The following is a 19,997-nucleotide window of genomic DNA, read 5'->3' as shown; positions in this document are numbered from 1 at the left end:
AATATACTTTAAAAAAAGGAAATATAAAAATTATTTTTTTGTAATTGCACAGAATCCTAAAATATTGGTGACAGGTTAATGCCATTTTGTGGATGAAAGATCAAAAGTCCACATACATAAAATGATGTGATGGAGTAAAATGGAATTAATTTTATGTCTCACTGTATATTGATAGTACCTGTACATGTTTTTTGCTTTTTTTTTTTAAATTTATTTTTTATTAGTTTATTATTTTAAATTTTTAGATAGCTATGTTTAGCATTCAGTTAGTAAAAAAACTGATAATGCAATAATATCTGATTTTCCCGATGATAGTCTGTGCATGCAAAAAGCAGCTAAAGGACAGCAAACAGGATAAATAGTAAATAGTGTCTAAGCTAGCTGACATTACATTCGTGCATATCTGCATGTTTTGCGCTTTAAAAAACTGTAATAAAATGTGTGACTTTCTAAAATATGCTTATATTTTAAAAAACCCACAAAAAACTCTAGTATATTTTATAGTACAGCATAACATTTTGTTTTTGTTTATGTGTTTTTACGTTCCTCATATTTTAAAAAAAAAAAAAAAAAAAAGCCAGTTAATATAAGTAAATATTGAAAATGAAATTATTTGAATTAATTCTGATTATTCACTTTTATTATTTAATGATGAAATGTTAAACATCCATGTTCTCTCTATTAATCTCAAACAAGCAATTTCATGCCTCTTCTTCTCCCCCAAATTATTAAGATTTTTCTGATGCACTAGCAAAGGGGTCATCATATTTGGACTTCTTTGGCCATATGCCCTGCAGGTTTCAGGCATTTCACTGCCACAACACACCTAACTCAAATCAATGGGTTGTTAACGGGATTGTGCAGAACTTGTTAAAAAAAAAAAAAAAAAAGAAAAAAAAAGCTGTTTCAGAACCATAAACGGTGAGTTTATATCTTAGTTTCTTCAGATATGCAATGTTATAAGCAGACCAGATGCCAGATAAATTGTTATTACTAAAATTGACTTTTGACTCACCCTTGCCAAAAAGAGCTTGTAAACATCTTTGCACTATTATTGTTCTTCTTTTATTTATTTATTTATTTGTTTAGTTTATTTTTATTGTATTTCAGCCAGGAAAAGTGAACTATATTTGGACAGTTTCAGGAGGGATGGCTTAAACTCAGTTCTCTTACTTTCTCCTCACTTATCCCTTTTATGTAATTCACTTTTTATTACATTTCAACAGTGTAAAAAATAATAACATATATGTAATTATGTGTTAATGTTTATACTCTTGTGTCTGGAACCTACATCTGTTTAGATAGTCGTCGCATGTGCCTTATTAAACATTAATCCAATTCTCAAAGCAGGAATTATAAAATGTGGGTGTAATGACATATATTAAGATCATCTAAATTCACGAAAATACACATTTTTGTATCTGTGGTCGGGTGTTAGTTGGCTTTAATAGAGAGTGAGCAATAAAATGATAATGACAAATCATTAAACATACAGATTGAAAATGTTCTCATCCAAAGTGAACTCATTAATATGTTAACGATTTTTTTATTTAGGGTTTGAACTGACCATTAATTGTCTGTTTACAACAAATCAGATATTCTGTTTGCAAAAAAAGGCTTCTTTAAAAGGTTTACTGTCTAAAGCCTGACTGTCAGCCTGACAGTCAAACATCAGGGAAAATTTGGCACTCTTCACACAGGCAAGCAGCAGCCATTTGAGAAGAAAATAACCTAAAATGAGGCTTTCAAGGTTTAAAATCTGCTTAAAGTACTGGCCTCTTGTTTATATTCTGTGAAAAAAGACTATAAATAGTGTAGATGTGAGATGAGCTTCATCTCACATCTACATTCTACAGACTTTGCTTTAAGCGAATGATGGGTTGACCTGTCTAAGTTGGGAAACTGGCCAAATGCTTCCTGAACTCTGATACTTTGCAGATGACCAACCCTTTGTCAGTGCAATGCATCATGAAAATTACTAACTGTCCAACACACCGAGTAACTGAAAGACACACAAGCCCCCCCTATTCACTGCTGCCAGTATTTACAGTATGGTACTGTCCTCTTGGAGGCTAGAATATTTTATTTTAAGCAAAAACAATATTTAAAGAAAAGTTAAAGAAAGGGAGAGAGAGTGCAAGAGACATCTTGCATTTATAATACTTCCTTAGAATGGCATCTATGTTACACGAAAACACAATCGTTTTATGCTTAACCTGACTGATGTTTTCTGTTGTCACCTTATTGGCTAAAAACATAAACTGAGTCTTTTCCACCAATGTCAATGGTCCTATTGAACTTATTACGTTATTATGAAGAACATGCATCTTAATATGCCTGCAGTCATCACAAACAAATGGTATCTATTAAAAAAGTTAATTTATTTTCATTTTACGAGTTGCCCCATACAAGGAGATAGCATGCCAATCTGGCACCTTAGTTCACTCCTATGTTATTCCCTCGGGCCAATGAAAAGTCATAATGATTTTATATGACCGTTTTCAGGCTAAAAATTGGCATGATTAGTTCTTACATCACATTTCAGACATGTGTTTTTCCTCTGAAGTTTCTGTAGTTCTGCCATAACGGGACCTTGCAGTATTCATTTGGACTCTTTCCACTTCATATACCAAAATAATTCATTCCTCATGAGACAGAAGCATTTCTGATGAGGACAGCAGTCCCTTGATCCCAGCCAGCCGTGGCGCTTGGGGGAAAAACTGATGTGGTTTGTCTGTGGCAAACCGGGGCGGCACATCGTGATGTTACGCAATAAGTCATGTAACAGTTACCATCTGCTTGAGTACGTGTCATTTCCACTGAAGCGCCTCTTTGTGTGAAAGCACCTCTGTCTCCAAATTGCTCACACTGTTATGCCATTCACGCTTTTTTTTTTTTTGTCCCTTTACCATTAAACATTTGTACCTCTCATTTCTTCATGGCTTCATTGTGAATAATGTCTTTATGAACCCACATCTGACTCACTCAGAGCTGAAGCAAGCAAAAAAAAGAACAGATGCAGGCTGCGTTTAAATGTATTGCATTCAAATACAATAGCCTGCATCAAAAAAATCTGTGTTACACAATACATAAAAAATGCCCAAGTACATCATGCGTAGAAATATGAGGATTTGCTTCACACTGAGACACCCACATTCTTTGCTTTCAGCACAAAACTCATTCAGTCCCCCACAGCACTTATAGAAAAGAGAGAAGCATCTAGGTTAACAAACATGCACTTAAGAGATGAGGGAAACAGATGTTCACAATGTTAGTCTTGTCAACAAATTGGTTCCTGTTGGATTACATGCAAGACAGGAACATTTCAGTTAGCAGGAGCGTGACACGTTCGATCAGTTCAGTCAGTTCTGAAGGCTTCATGGAGACGTGAGTGAACAGATGGGCTGCAGCCACAGTTGTCGTATCAACAGCACTTCACACTCAGTTCATCTCATCTCTGGATGGGTTTTGTGACATCAGTTGCAGCCACTTGATGTTTAACCTTTTATATAAATGTTTTCCGGTTATTTTGGGAGGGGGAAAGCAACTTGGACAATTTTCATCTGTTATCGGTTCACTTTATGCCATTTGGAGGAACGACTTCTCAACTCAGCAGACATAGTTTTCCACCAGATAATGTTAAATGGATGCAACTTCACACCTGAATGAGGTTCCTGAATGAATCAAGGCCCTGACGTAGAGATTTTAAAAGCCTATTTCATTTCCTTCGACCCTAAAAAGGAAAACAAGTGCTCATTAAAATAGTGAGACACGCTCTGAATAATCTGTTCATCATGAAAGAATGTAACAAGAATCCCTGTTGCTCACTTCATCTGAATTAAACAGCGATGATCTAACTAACAGAAGACTGTAGTAATCTCACTAATAGCATGCACAGTCACTCAGACTCAGTCTTATTGCTGAAGTATTTAGCAAGGAGGGAGGTGGAGCTGGTGCAGAGAGGTCGAGAATGAGAAGGGAGATTGTGGGAGGGCAGAAAGGAGGTGATTGTTGGGCAGGAGGGAAAACATATAAAGAGGAGGAGAAAGAGTAAAAGAGGGAGCAAGTGGAGGAAAACCGAGGGAAAGGAAGCTGATAAAGAGTACAAACCAAAGCCACAGGTAAGCTTCTGTCTTTCAGTGGTTTACAGTGCAGTGTTTGTGCAAGTGGACGAAGTTTAGCTGCTGAAAACAAAGAATGCAAAGAAAATTGGTATTCAAGGGGGCTGCTGCTAAGCTTTCATGCATTTATATGCAGTCCTATTTTGTAGAGATTTTTTGAAGGGTCTTTGCTGTAACTTCTCTTTGTTCGTTCACCCTCAAAGCCCACTTAAAGCATCTTTATCTGGATTCTTACAAAAATATCACTAACATTTTCCCAGTAACCAGATCCAGCTGACTGGGCTGAGCACCGTCCTGGGTGTAGACACTTGGACCTGTTGTGCAACACCGCCTGGAATGCTGATTTAGACTGGAGTACCTCCAAACCTTAACAAATAAGGATTATTCCTTGCCATTCTGTAAACAAAACTCAAAATCACTGACAGATGTCACATGGGTTTTGAAACGACAACTAATTAAGAGCCCACATTTTGTCATTTGTTTACTCTGAAAAGTGTGGTCTGGCTTTGAGAAAATGTTTGTGCTTCCAAGTTGGGGAGACTGTTTCAAATAAGTTAAACCAACATTTATGGATATAGTTTGACTTGCTGGATGCAGTCCTTCCCTTTGCTGTCGCATAATCTCTAAAAGACGAGTGAAAGGATATCAGCACAGTATGTTCAGACAAACAGAACATCAGTATTTTGACAGGCATGCAGCTGTAATCCAAATGGTGTAATACTGCTCATTCATATCTTAAACTATTATGATACACTTTATTAAATAAATTTGGCTTTTTATGATTTCCAGCACAAGATCTGCCATGAGGAATCTTCTGCTTCCCCCCGTGATCATATGGCTGCTTTCCATCAAAGGTCACTGTCCGCTGCCAACAACATCCGGAGTTAGGGGGACAAACCCAGAGGTTCATGGGCTTTCCACAGATCCTTACTATGACTATGACGATACAACCACTTCTGCTGTCAGAGTTTCTCCAAAAGCCGGCAACCGGCGGTGTGACTACGATCGCTGCCGTGAGAAGCAGACCCCTTGTGTGGAACTGTCAGCCTCTACCGACTGCTTGTGTCCAGGGTTCACCTTACCTGATGAGGCTCCAGGGAAGCCCGTCCTTAAATCTGTGTCCTTGAACGGGTCAGTAGTTGTGGTTCAGTGGTGTGAACCGTTATCATATGTAACATCCTATATTGTGACAGTAGGAGGAGAAGAAAAGCAGACATTTGGGAAGGACCAAAGGAGTGGCCCAGCTGGCAAAATAGACAACATAGCAGAAGTCTGTGTGGTTGCTGTAAATGAAATTGGACAAAGCGACGGGTCATGTATGATGTACCAGCCCACGGATAACAGCCTGCCTCTGACAGCAGGACTCATCGGGGGAGCCTTGGGCTTCCTGTTGCTTCTTTTGCTGGCCGTCCTGCTGTGGAGGCGCAGGAGGCAAAGGAAACAAGAGGCCAGTGTGTCTATGGCGAACACAGCCGCGGCACAGTGAACAGAAAATACCGCATGCCTGGAGGAAACAGGGTTCATCAGTAGATAATGTTATTCATTTCCTACTTTAATTGCTGGCCCATTTTGAAAACCCCTTGGTGTCTTCAAGCAAATTCCCAAAAAAGCTGCATAAAAAATAACTAAACTGACGGGACAAACAATAATGAAGCCAATTCTATCTCCAGTTTCGCAAGAGAGCACATTCTAGCATGACATCCAGGGGCTGCTTAACTGAAAAACACAGCATCATTTGCAGTTAATTTATTATTAACATGATAAAACATTCACACACGCATTCATGAAACACTCCAAGTCTCTCTTAATTCATTTTTTAAATGCTGTTAAAAGTGTAACACTGCAATAACTGTATCTGCTGCAAACACAAGTGGCCAAAAACTAAATGATGCTGAAGTGATTCAGCGGTAGAAAATTTCATTTAAATGGAGTTCAGCGGCATCTGTTGCCATGGAGACATACTGTACAACAATGGAAATATTTCATGTGAAACTCTCTGTGAGAGCCATTTGCATTTTGTATTTAAGTGTGAATTGATTGAGTGTGGCATTAGGGATGATGAAAGCAAAGTATGTGTATTTGTGGCTGTATTTGCTTATTTTGCTTTGACAGAGTTTTCTGGAGCTACTGCTGCTGCTGAGACTTCAGCTAATGTGTACGATTCTTAAGAAGTCTCATAAAACTGAAGTAAAACATCGCCTCAGCTGTGCTCATCTGTTCAGATGTCGTGCTTTGTAACAGCTTTTGTGTCCCCCCCCCCCCCCCCCCCCCCCCCCCCCCCCCCATCTGTCCCGGTATCGGAAGCGTCAGTGAGCTGGATGAGCAGCAGTGTTCGCTGCTGTTTTTTCAGCTGTCATACAATAGCCTTTTTGAGAGGATATGGATTTTGCAAGGCTTGCTTTATTCTAGCAGAGACTTCTAGTCAGCAAAGCAGCGTTGGGCTGCTGAGAAGCTTCAGGCTTTCATGCCTTGATGAGAAGGAGAAGAAAGTCCAATATTTTAATCCCCCCAGTTTATCTCATGTTCAGGCCTCCGCCTGCATGTCTCCCAGTCATGTTATAATTCCTTTCTGCTCTGGCTGCTGTCACTGAGTTGTTCCACCGCTCCTGGCATCATAAAAAAAAAAAAAGTGACCGTGAAACTTAAAGCACAACAGTGTCTGGAAGTCATCTAACATCTGTAATTTCAAGACACAGTTTGTGGTGGAGGCTGAAACAGCCTCAAGATGCAGCTTTTACTGCACTCACTCTGAAACTGGAAGGAAATCTTCACATAACTGGGACATGATGAGTTGAAACATATGGGTGTACTGTGTCAAGTGTTGGTAGCAGCTGGTTTTAAAGGATGTTATGTGCGTTACATGCGGAATACAACAGCAACACTGATAAGCAGTGGTGAAGCAGCCTTGCTGTTCTTGTCACTGCAGGAGAACAGATGAGAGTTCTTACAAGAAAAAAACACATGGAGCTGTATTTTACTGTAAAATTTAAATGTTTTATATGCTTTCCAAAAAAAAAAAAAAAAAAAACGCCCACAAATGTGATGACCTCTGCTTTCATAAGCCTAAATGTTGACTTGACCAGAATATTTTCTCTTAAAAGTGAAAAAGATCTCAGTGAGCGTTGAGTCAAGATCATACAGCTGACTGAGAAAGAAGCAGCAGGGTGTGGACTTTTTCTGCAGCTGCACTGGGAAAAACGAGCTGGACTGAAATCTTAGATTAAAGCATTTCTTTTTTTTAAGAGACTCATGTAATTTGTTATCAACACATTCAATGGTTAAAAAAAAATTTCATTTAAAAAAAAAAAAAAAAAAAAATAGAATCAACTTTTTAAGTTCCTGCCTTCTGAAAGCCTCAGTGTGCTCAGACTACTCAGCATTTTGGCCATCATCATGCACTATTGTTGCATGATAGAAGCTTGGACCACAGACGTGCAATTTCAGGCAATCCAGTAGCAGAGTTGTCTGTGGGAGAGAATGACTCATTTTTATTTGGGTTTAACCCTTTAAGGTCCATCATTTGGGAGAAGTAAATTTGCAGTGATTTTGATGAATTTAAAAAAAAAAAAAAGTTGTAAATAAACACGTTTGACCCATCTCTACTAGTTGGTTTGAGTATGTAACACCCAAACTGTTAGTTTAAACACATCTGATTCAAATTTCAACCATTTCACTGTTGCTACATTTTTATTAACTTCTTCTTTTTAACATCTCAGTCTTTTGCTACAAAACATTTATTCTGTTTATTCTGGTCTAAAACAAATGTAAAAAAAAAAAAGAAGAAACATTTTTCTCCAGCCTTTCTTTCAGTGTGACAATTAAAACTGTTGTAACATCTCATAACTTTCCCAATAACAAGAGGTGACAAACACTGAAGGAGAGCAACTCCTTACAGCAGCCGGTCCTCTTTAAAGGTTTCAAGGTAAGATTATTACAAGGCCAAAGTACGAGCGATTTGACTTTTTGCCTTAAATTTGATGTTAAAGAGGTAACACCATGATGTTAAGAGGCAACACCATTCTTCAGCAAAGAACTCATTTTAAAACAATAATGTTTAGTTTTGTAAGCATTAGGATCTAAACTATCCTAACTAGTTGAGCAATAGTTGAAAGTTAAGACCACTGTCCTTTACTGTTATTTTTTTCTAATGTTGGTGATTTTGTGATTTGTTTTTTAGCTCTCTTAAGGGCTGATTGGCTGTAAGAGAGTTTATTTATTACAAAACAAATAATTAGAAGGATTTCCAATGTTTTTTTTTTTTTGTTTTTTTTAAAAAAAAGAGGTCAGATTAATTCTTTTGTAGCTTTTATCTGTTTCCAAATCTAAGAAAAATCTGACATTCATAGATAACACAAAACATACATGCTCACATAATCTGCTAACCGTTTGTCAACACTGAGTTTGGTCTGCATGCTTTGTGGTTTTCATAAATGCCTCTCCAGATTTTTTTTCCACTAGGAAAAAAAAAAAAATCTCTCCCTTTTTTGGATCTGTGTTCAGAGACGTCTCAGAACGGCAGCGTGTGTCCTCTAAGTTTCCTAATGGTACCAGGAAGTAGGGGAAAGCTTGCCTGCAAGAAAAACAGATGTGAGATTAAGAACTACAAGTGATTTTTCTGCTCCTCTCAAGTTTTTTTTTTCCCTTTTATTTACAGCATTTTTTTCATTTCATGAAAAGATGCAGAAGGTTGTCCAGATCTTTGACTAAACTCAGGAATGTTACGGCGTTGCTGGCGTTTGTTATTTTTGCAAACATTTCCTGGAAAATTATGCAGCATGGTGGCAGGGATGGGATTTGTACAGACGGGACACATCACTCTTTCGAGTCACGTCAGTCATGGTAATCTCATTCAGTGGTCTGGTGACTCAGTGTACATGGGTGATAAAAATGAGTCAGTGGTGATGATGGGTTAATCGGTCAAACATAAAGCAGTGAATCAGTTCATCTCACTGAGGTATTTAATGAGGGCATACTTTGGGGTGAGTCTTCACCTGCCCCTTCTTATTGGAAACCAAGTGACTGACAACCACCAGAAAAGGGATCTGTCTCGTGTTTGCTTACGTCTGCTGGGTTTTGAGTTTACGTTGTCTCGGATTTTTACCAGCAAGCATTGCGTTATGTTATGTGGTGATTAAAAGGAAAGAGACAAAAATGACTCATCAGATGACCTCTGACAGACATCAAGACCATTTGGCAATGAAGAAGAATCAAGGTTTTTAAAGGCTTGTCAGGTAATCTAGGACTAATGGTTTTCAGCATCCACAGCTGTTTTAAAGTCGGGGCTGAATTTATTTTGTTAGAGCTCATGTATTTATGAAGTGAAGAGAGGAGTTTTGTATCAACACTCCCCAAAGAAAATGGGGAAAAAAGTCCGTTTATTGCCCTCTGCTGGTCATATTGTCACAGAGAGAGAATATCTGGCTGCATTAAAAGGCAGGAAGGGGTATTAATGTATACCAAAGATTAGTATGATGGCTATATTAATCCAGTCTTTGAAACTAAATTTCATTTCGTTAAAAAGATCAGAGACACTTGTAGCTAAACGCTGCAGGACAACCAGCCAAAAGAGGAGCACTGGATCCTTCATTTTAAGCTGTAACAGCTTGTTTATCTGATGGTACATTTATTGGTATATTTATCTCCCATTTTTCATTGAACAGCTTTATTTTGTTGGACCATCAGTTTTATTTTACAAAATGACAAAAAGATGTCAGCAAACTTGTTGTTCAATGTTGCAACAGTGTTGAATGTGTTCATGTCAGAAAATGTGAAAACAGACAAACTGGAACAACAACGAAGTAGAGCCGCTGCTGATACTATTAGATGGAAGACAGGGTATCTTTTTTTACTTGTTTGCTACTATGACATATCTTATACTGGTGAAAAAAATCCTCTAAAACACTAGAATTTGTCTATTGGACATGTAAATTTATGTAAATTAGATACCATTTTAGAAAACTTGGAAATAAATAAATGTCTTTGATAAAAGTTATTAACTGGGGAAGCTTTGTATACAGTATTTATAGACTTTCCAGTATTATTCCAGCAGATTTTTCAAGCTGAATTCAGATTCACATCTGAGTCTGATTTATAGAACATTTTTATCAAAAACATTGAGAGTTGATCCCTTTTTGCAGTTGACAGCCTCTACTTATTTCTGAAGTCATATGTAGGCAGCTTCAGTGCTGCATTTTCAATCTAATCTGAGCAGGTCAACATCCAGGCCTGTGTAGTCCTCCACCTCTTCCACATCTGGATTGTTCAAATGGAAAAATCCACAAGAATCTACTTTCATTCCTTTGTATATAAAACGAAGTTGCTATTAGTGTCAGTCTTTTAGAAAATGTTAGCAAATTTTTTGAATTACAATACTCAGAGTGATTTTCTTTTGCAAAAATTCTGCATGTAACTTCTGCTTTTGCAAGAAATCAATAAGAAAAAATGTTATATTGCTATTAGTTTGGGTTCATATTATCTCGTCAAAGCCGGAGGCAACATACAAATTTATATCTCTCGGTTATGGCATGCAGGATTATGACAGAAAAAAAACATCACTAACCTAATTTGCTCCTTTTATTTAAAGTATAGCTTCATGCTAAATTAAATGCTTAATAATGGTTTCTACCACTTGCGTTGTGTAAGATTTTTTTTCCTGCCTAGATCTTTTTACAGCTCCCTTTTCATAGCTATTCTGTGGTTCTTTAAGTGGCTTTTCTGTGATGAAAGCAATTGTGGGTTTGAATGTTACATTTATCTCATAACATTATTCTGGTACCAATTCAAAGCTGTCATTCATTTTCATGCAATTAATGATTCATGAAAAAATCATTTGCATTTGGCACTGGGAAAATTAACATTTCCATTTATTCATTTATTTCTTTTTTTTTTTTTATTTTTTTTTTTTTTTATTAGTGCTCAACTAGCAGGAACACTAATGACTGCCTCTCTGCATGCCGGGGGTCAGCTTTCACAGGGCATAAAATGTTCAAAGTAGGTCAGACTTCCATCAGTGCCCATTATTTCAGCAACAGTACCAAGGCAGAACACGTGCTGGTCTTATTATGATTCAGAGATTTCCACTTCTTTGGTCTTTTAAGCATTTTGAAGGCAGTACAGTGAATAAAAAAAGAAAAGGTGCCAATCAAAAACTGCTTCTTCAAAGAGCTAAGTGCAGATGAGTTGAGAGTTGTAAAGAGCTTTTTCTGAGGCGACTTTGGGAAATGCAGTGGCCTTTAAGAGTGGAAAGGCAGGGTTTACGTACATGCTTAAAAACACTGCATCCTCTACCTTTCTCTTTCGCTTCCTCCTATGCCTGTCTGTCTGGACTCAAACCACTATCTTGTAAATAAAAAGTTTAACTTCTGCTTCCAACAACGTGTCAGACGCGGCTGGCGAGATGATTAAGGTATCTGTATTTGCAGCAAGGAGTCAGAGATCACAGACTCCTTGTACAGATCATAGACATAAAAAAAAAGTAAATACATAAAAACTAAAAGAGTATCAGATCTTTCATCATCCTGCCATCCTCCAGAACAGATTCAATGAGTAAGAGCTCATTTGATCTGTTTTCAAGGGAACCACTAGAGGTCATTATTGCAAAGAGCAGAGAGGAGAATGAGCCAAACTCTGACATGTGCTCCCAAATGATGTAGTGGAAATGGAAATTAGTTGTGAACAGGGATCAAAATGAGTTTGCAGTCATAATCTGTGCTGCTGCATTTCCAGGTCTACATCACAGATAAGTTTGAGGGAAAAACAACATGACCGCTCTCTGCGTCCGTTCTTTTTTTTCTCCCCCCAAAAAAAACCTTCCAACCACTGCTCAGCTGCTCAATGATTGGTCAGCACACCCTCTGTAAATGCTCCGGGATAGCTCTCCAAAAGCATCTCAGAAATGAGGGGAAGTGGAAATCTCTCACCCTCTCCTCATTTTGTCGTATGAAGAGCTATGGTAACCATGGCAACCTGGCATGACACAGGACAGAGATGAGGAGGTTGAGACTGAGCTTCAGCTTGGAGAGGAGGGTTATCAATCACTTTGGCATCAGCATTGTCTCTCTCTCTCTCACACACACACACACACACACACACACACAGAGAGAGACAGACAGACAGAAATGCTGGCACCTTTACCCTTCACATGACATTTTCCTTTCCTTAAGAGAAGAACAAAAAACAAAATCCATTCGGTGCTGAGCATCTGATAGAGCCAGATGCAGGACACACCGACCAGGTGACGCAGGATGTTAAAAAGGCAAAAAAAAAAAGAAAAAAAAAAGTGTTTGTTTCAAAACAAAAACCACCCAAGTGCAAGTGATTTTGTTCTGCCATTTCAATTTTACTGAAACTCACGGAACATTCAGTAAATATAAATGTTTTTTTTTTATAAGAAGATATATGAAAAAACACACAAACCACTGGTTAAATCTCTAAACCCTTTCAGCAAATACAAAGCAAACAAGGCCTCATTATGTCATAGATGCAACCAGATTTAAATACATGCTCAGCAAATCCAGTGTTTTTCCTTCTCTTCTCTCATGATAACTATCTTCCAAACCATCATATTAACTGTGACAGGATCAGTCGGTTGGGGTTAAGTGGAATAAAAACAACACCACTATAATAACCCAACACTGCACACAGAGGCCATTTTTATGTATCATAAGTGGTTTTTATTTTCCATCAAGCGCATTTTGTTCACAATACCTGACAAAGGTTTTGATTGCAGGATATTTGTAACCGTGTATGGCTAGGTGCTGCTCCCTTCATTTAAATCCCATCGCTATTTTTCTTTTGTGGTTTTATGTTTTTTAAGCTCAAGTGTGTTTAAAAATTGGAAGTAACATGCCTGATTTATACGCATCAGAGACAATTTGCAAAAGACTTATTTTCTTCTGTATTAAGGATGCAAACCTTTGTCAGACTGGATTATAGATGGACTTATTAGTTCTTTTGAATGTATTATATCTAGTAATGCATGACATTTTAAATGACATCTTTGAGACCCGTGGCTTGACATGCTGCCACACTACCTCACCTCTTCAAACTGGCCGGCAACGTGCTGAAATATAATGATTCCTGCAGCGGTAGAATTAGCATGCATATGTGAACTGGGCTCTACTTGTTTGACGAGTAATTTGTCTTGATTGAGTTTTTAAAAGGCTTTTCTCACAGCTCAAGTGCCTTCAGCTCATCTCTAACAGCAGGAAACCTGCAGGGACATAAAGCTGTGGCTGTATTTAACCCTCTGAGGTCAAGCAGTTTTCTCTGAGTGCCTGAACTGCTCCATTTTCCTCTGTCTGTCAGCTGCTTTTAGAGGAGGAAGCTCTTCGTGCACTTTACTTCAGGTTAAATCGTTTGGTTTGGAAACATTACAAAAAAAAAGTACGAATATATTCTATCTATTTCCTCTGTTTGTTATTTTTATTTCAGCCTAATAGGAATTTTTTTTCCAGCTGATAATTCTCTACGTGCAAACTGCATCATTCTATCAGTTCATACCTCCAATTCAAATTCCATACCTTTCCCCTTCTCATTGTCAGGGGGGCAGTGGAGCATAGCTCAGCATGGTCTGGATTGAAAGCAGAGTTAGAGCTTTGACAGACTTCCAGTCTGTCAAGTTTACAGTCCACTTTGAACAGCGGGAGGAAACTTTCAAGAAAAAGTTGGAAAAGTTTCCAACCTGCATACAGAAAGTTAAAAACCTGACCATGAGTTTTGTCTTCGAGCCCTGCGATGGACTGGCAAGCTGTCCAGGGTGTACCCGGCCTCTTGCCAAAGAACTGTTGAGATAGACTCCTGGTTCCCCTCAACCCTTCATTGGACTAAGTGGTTAGGATAATGAATGAATGAATGAGTGAGTTTGCCTTTGTCTGCATCGCTGCAACAACATCCTAAAAGCTTTTGATTTGAGAAAATAATTGAACACAAGAAGCAGGGAACTAGTTTACGCACCCTGTCTTGTTTTTCTCAACAACTGTAAGATATCAGGTTCAGTAAAGGAGGAAATGAGCTTTCAGTCTAACAAAGTGATTCACGCTTTAATCCTGCGCTGATGAGGATACATACGAGAAATCTGCACACGAGATGCTTTTAGATATGAGATGCAACTGACACATAAATTAAAAGCTACGATTAATGAATAGCCAGATGTTCGACAAAACAAATCCCAATTAAGGCCTGCCCCTCCCACCTCTGCTGGGGCAGGAACAAGCTGTGGAACAAGAGATGAATCAGGGACAGATTATTCAGGACACAGTCACGGGGGGATGGCGAGCTCAGAAGGGGAGCAAGGACCTGACCTTTTCTGAATATTCATGATGAGGGAGAAAATAGAAATGTACACCTTTTCTGAGACCAAAAACCTTTGTGGAGTCTAATAACAAAAACCAGCTTCTGATTCAAAGCAAAAATAAATATATCTAACATAAATCTATCAGGATATTTCAGCTGCCTGCCAGCCATAAGGATCAATAGTCATTAACACCATCATGCATGCAGTCAGGAAACAGCAGGGATGTGTGGCTCTGCAGACTATTTCATCATGATGGGAGGTGGATTTGAGCTTTAGTTACAGTAACAGCATCCAGCTCCTTGCTGCAGAGAGCGACGCTTTCTGACTGACAATGTCATCAGTGTTGTGTGTGTGTGTGTGTGTGTGTGTGTGTGTGTGTGTGTAAACACATCCAACAGCCTGCAGTAACTAGGTCATTGTCTGCAATCAGATGAGAGGAGGAGTCGTCTGGAGACCCACCGTGCCACACAAGTGTGCCATGTTCATATGTCAAGAGTCAGGCCATAATACACATGCTTCTTTTATATCTGCCTCATGAATCAAAAGTACATGCCTCCAGTGGTGATGAAACCCACTGAGAAACACAAGTAGCAAAGCGGAGGGGCATAGCAGCAGGAGGATGGGCAAGCGCTTGTAATTTCTTGCTCCAGTTCTTTTTTCCATGGTGCTGAGGACACACTGCTCATTAATATCCAAGGCTTTAGTGTTTGGAATGTGCAAAGCTCTTAGTCATGTAATATTGACATTGGATCACATGAACACGAGGAAACAATACAACCATGTGGCAGGAATTACACAGTGGATCTGGAACATAATGTGCTACATTGGTCTGAGGAATTATTGAGGTTGATTTTTGTGTGTGTCTCCTTTAACCTGCCTTTAAAGTGCTCTTTTTAGTTCCTCATAAAAAAGTGAGGAACTGACTGTCCCTTGAGACAATCACTTCTTAAGGATACATCTGGTAGCGGCACAGCCCTTTTTGTTTGACTTCCAGAGCACGACTCAATCTGACCTCGAAGAGTTAACAATGTGGCTCTAATCCTCCATCACGTTATAAATTTTTAAATACAGTGCAAGTGTGATCGAATCTGAGGTATTTAGGGAATATAAGGTGCAGAGAAACAAAAATTCAAAGCTGTCAAATGTAAATATGTGCATTTTATTTTTGGAACCGCTGTAACAGAACTAAGTGACTCTGCAAGCAAGAAGCGCTTTGAGCCAAATGCAGACATGAACATGCTAACATGCTCACTGAGTTGCAATGCCAGCATGTTGATGTAATGCAGCATGAAATGCTTACCAAGTGTCTCATCATTGCTCAGTGTGTTAGAAACCAAGTTATTTGACATGAATAGCCTGATGAAGTGTCAACCTCATAGTGGTATGAACATACTGTTGAAAGGATCTCAAACGAAGTAAAGATTCTTCATCTCGGGACAATCGGTGTCAGTAAAACTCCACAGTGGCAGCTTTTATCTTGAAGTGGGACTAAAGAAAAAGTTTCTGCTCTGAGAACCATAAAGGCAAATTAAATATCAGAGCAAAATGACAAAGGGAGAAGATCAGAGTCTATGTTGATTAAATTTCTCTTAATGAGATCAATAATAAGCAGCTGGACGGACTCAAAAGTTAGGTCTCAGTTTCAGTTGTAGACATCGGGAAATTAATCACTTTATATGTGAAGTAACACACTAATAAAGCCACACCTCTAACATGGCTTACATACAAGATATTCTCATAACATACCCCACATCTGAACTCCGACAGCCTGCAGACAAATACAGTCTGCAACAACAAAACTCAATGAACCTGCTGAAGCGTTTTAAGGTAGGTTGTGATCTGATGAGGTGGTTGTGATGAAATAAAGAACAACTGAATACGCCAGGTTCCCACTATTATCAAAATCAGTTTTGAGCAAAGAAGTACTGATGTAGTTTTTCCTTTCATCTTTTTATCTCTTTACCTGCAGCACTTCAGCTTTAGTCAGCTTTCATAGGCAGATTCAGCATCTCCAGTAAACAGTTAACAGTACGCTCCATTTTCAGTAAAATGTCAAGGTGACTTTTTTTAAACTCTCGCTACCGTGTCAGCGCATGTATGCATCTGCCAGCAGCTGACTGAGTTACATTTCAGCTCTTCAGTTTACTCTTGCCATTAAAGGATTATGAACTGCCTTTTTTTTCCTTTTTTTTTTTTTTAAATGAGACGAACGATGCGAGCAGCTCCATCAGAGAGGATGACACAATAAGCTGCTGTGCAAAGGGAGCTTTAGAAATGTTACAGAGAGGTATTAAAGCATCTCTCAGAATGACGTGAGAGCTGACAAATAAACAAGACTGGCTTGTAAATAAATAAATATCTAAATAAAAACTAAATGCAGTGTCGCATGCAAATTCAATATTAGGAAGAGAAAGGGGGATTATATCCAGAGACACATGAGAGCCTCAGAAATATATCAACACATTCAGGTCATCAAAAGATGTTATATAAAAAAGAAAAAAAAAAAAACCTGATAAAAGTCTTGGGGAGCTCAGGATCTCTCAAGCACCTCTGCAGCATCTCATTAGCACAATATAATGAGAATATAATGAGGATTTAAAGCTCTGGACCAATCTCACCTGATGATTACACAAACCTTTTTGTTCCTGGTAGCAGCATCAAGCAAAAGCCTCGGACACCATATGTTGCTATTAAGGCTTTAATCATCCAGGAGCAGGTGGGCAGAATGTGGGCAATGTTACCGTCTGCTGCGATGCCAGGAGAGATGATGGCGGTGGGAGTGCCAGTTTCCAGTCAGCACTGGTCAGCAGCCGCTTCATGTTAAAAAAAAAAAAAAGGGAGATTGTGGAGTTTGATGATACTCTGTAGGAGCCATCAGCTCAGAAAGCAGGTGTCCGACCCTGAGCACAATATAGATTTAAAACAACTGAATGCTTGTGGTTTTTGAATACAGCAAGGTTTATAACAGAAAAGCAAAATAACCGTTCCCTAACACTCAGGCTGATCGATTTGGCCTCACCTTCACACCTTAATTATTAAAAAGATGTTCACAAACAAAGATAAAAGGAAGCCAACCTCGCTCCTACAGGTGATTAATGAGCATGCATGATGAATTAAGGTCAAAAGGCTACAAGCTCACAATGAGTGGAATCCACATTCTTCAAGCGCTGAATGGCAACGCTAAACCAAGCAGTTCACTGAGGGAAAAAAAAGCTACATATTTTTTAGACTGTCAAATGAATGCTTCAAATCAAGCAAGACTCTTCACGAGTTACAGCTTCCAATTAAAATATTTCATCTTGCAGTTATTTGGGATTTTGCTAGTCGGCCTCAGTAGCTACAGTCAGTAAAGACAGTTGCACATTACTTTCAAAATCATGTTTATTAAATTTAGAAAACACCATTTTGTTAACAGTTTCATACCAATAGCAGGAAAGAACTGAAACTTCAAGAGAGACGCAGATAGGGCCTGGGCCAACCCCTGAGTTAAAAACCATCTGTTTCGAAGCTCCCTACGCTTCTTCTCTCCGGGGTCACCTGCATTAAACCTGGCATAGACTAGAAGAGTCGTATGGTAGTCAACATCTCAAGGTAGAACAGCAGAGGAAACGGGACATAAGAAAACTTTGTAGACATCAGGTAGAAAAGTTGTTTTGCAAAGTCATGTTTCAAGTCAAGGTAATTCCTGCTAAAAGAGACCGAGTATGCAACATTAACATGTAATTAGGTTGCCAATCATGTTGCTATGTAGTTTTATCACTCAGGGAGGGTTTCTGCACAGCTTTAGGGGATGTGGACGGGGGGGACGGGAGTTAAGGTTGCAGTACAGGTGTCCAAAGAGGAAGTGCAAACAGTGTCTATAAGGTGTGTCTGTTCAAGGAGTTGTAAGGGAAAGGGGGTTGAGGGGGTATAAGCAAAGTAGGGCCACCCCCACTTTACTCATCAAGGTGCTGAGAGGGGTGACTCTCTGGAGGGTGAGCCCGAGATATCCTCGGGGGGAAAAACTGTGAGTGTGCAGGCTCGAATTCCACCCAGCGACTCTGGCAAGTCAAACACTTTGTGCCATTCGTCCTTCTCAGGGTCGTACTTCTGTACTATTTCCACCATGCAGCGATTGTTCCATGAGTAGCCCCCCACCACGTAGATCTTATTCTCAAACACGGCCACGCCAACGTCGCTCTGACCTCGCAACATGGCCGCAATAGGTGTCCACAAGTCAAGGGCGGGGGAGTAATATTCGCAGCTGAGCACGTCGTCGTAGTCGCTGGTGCCACGGAAATGATTGCCTCCGATCACATACAGACGGTCGCCCACCGTGCACATGCAGTGAAGGCCTCGGACTGTAGTCATGGGTGCTTTCTGAGTCCACTTATCTGCATCTGGGTCAAAGCACATCAGCTCCTTCTGAAAAGTGTCGTGAGTGATCCCCCCTGCAGCATGAAGGAAAAAAAAAAAACAGAACAGGAAAATTAGCCTCAACATTGATCAGTTTGGGGGAGGAAAGCACTTTGTGGACTTGTCAATCAGATCGTTAAGTCATTCATCCATGTCGACATTTTTCATCTATCTAGGCCATGCGGGGCACGAGCCATAACACTGGAATGGTCTCATTTATTTTGGTAGCTGTAATAAGAACACGAAAACATGCAAGGCTTGACACTTTCAAAAAGTCATTTTTCCATGATGCTCATATCTGAAACAAATTCAAGCACCAATACGCAGATTACACCCATTTTATCCAAACCAGACTGATATCAGTAGCTGCTCAGCCGCTTTCCCTACAGAGTGAAATAATGCTGATTATGAGAATGTGGCACAAAGCGGAACACCATTACAAAGCTGTTGTTAACATATGCAGAAACAGACTGTGGATGCAGGGACAAAAAAGCTGAGGAAAAGTGGGGAGGGAAAAAAAATTATATATATATATATATATATATATATATATTTGAAAAACAAAAAACAAAAAAACAGGACATGTCTACAGGGAAGGCTTAAAATAAAGAGGAACACAATCCCAGCATGCATTTGGGTGGAAGCCAGCCCACCCCTCCCCCTGAGGCAGAGTGACTGGGAGCAAATGCAGTCAAGATTTGCAGAGCACGGCGTATGCAGGCCTCAAGTGGAGGAGTTTAAATATCTCGGGGTCTTGTTCACGAGTGAGGGAAGGATGGAGCGTGAGATCGACAGACGGATCGGTGCGGCGTCTGCAGTAATGCGGGCTCTGCGCCGGTCTGTCGTGGTGAAGAAGGAGCTGAGCCAGAAGGCGAAGCTCTCGATTTATCAGTCGATCTACGTTCCTACCCTCACCTATGGTCATGAGCTGTGGGTCGTGACCGAAAGAACGAGATCTCGTATACAGGCGGCTGAAATGAGTTTCCTCCGCAGGGTGGCCGGGCTCTCCCTTAGAGATAGGGTGAGGAGCTCAGTCATCCGGGAGGGGCTCAGAGTAGAGCCGCTGCTCCTTCACATCGAGAGGAACCAGTTGAGGTGGCTCGGGCATCTGGTCAGGATGCCTCCTGGACGCCTCCCTGGTGAGGTGTTCCAGGCACGTCCCTCTGGGAGGAGACCCCGGGGAAGAC

General features: G+C 39.6%; 2 protein-coding genes across 5 annotated transcripts in view; one reads left to right on the top strand and one right to left on the bottom strand.

Moving 5' to 3' along the window:
• Positions 1-4,072: 4,072 nt before the first annotated feature.
• On the top strand, positions 4,073-6,239 carry LOC306761175 (LRRN4 C-terminal-like protein). Its single transcript, XM_079247273.1, has 2 exons — positions 4,073-4,121; positions 4,911-6,239. The coding sequence occupies exon 2, from the start codon at positions 4,924-4,926 to the stop codon at positions 5,605-5,607; it is 684 nt and encodes a 227-aa protein (XP_079103399.1). The 5' UTR covers positions 4,073-4,121; positions 4,911-4,923; the 3' UTR covers positions 5,608-6,239.
• Positions 6,240-17,778: 11,539 nt separating this feature from the next.
• The window catches only part of klhl13 (kelch-like family member 13), a gene marked incomplete at its 5' end in the record, with an annotated part of 33,925 nt that continues 31,706 nt past the window's right edge, over positions 17,779-19,997 (bottom strand). For all 4 annotated transcript variants that reach the window (XM_079248003.1, XM_079248005.1, XM_079248006.1 and 1 more), the window contains one exon: positions 17,779-18,845. In XM_079248003.1, coding sequence (XP_079104129.1) covers positions 18,358-18,845 — 488 coding nt within the window. In that variant the 3' untranslated portion in view covers positions 17,779-18,357. The remainder of the gene's footprint in view (positions 18,846-19,997) is intronic.

The sequence above is a fragment of the Telmatherina bonti genome, assembly GCF_933228915.1.
Source record: "Telmatherina bonti genome assembly, chromosome: 10".
In the NCBI taxonomy this organism is placed as follows: domain Eukaryota; kingdom Metazoa; phylum Chordata; class Actinopteri; order Atheriniformes; family Telmatherinidae; genus Telmatherina; species Telmatherina bonti.
The sequence above is the reverse complement of the archived record's forward strand: the minus strand, read 5'-3'. Positions and strand labels throughout refer to the sequence as shown.

Excerpts from the sequence above, each read along its gene's own strand:
- LOC306761175 (XM_079247273.1), top strand. The coding sequence starts at position 4,924 with ATGAGGAATCTTCTGCTTCCCCCCGTGATCATATGGCTGCTTTCCATC.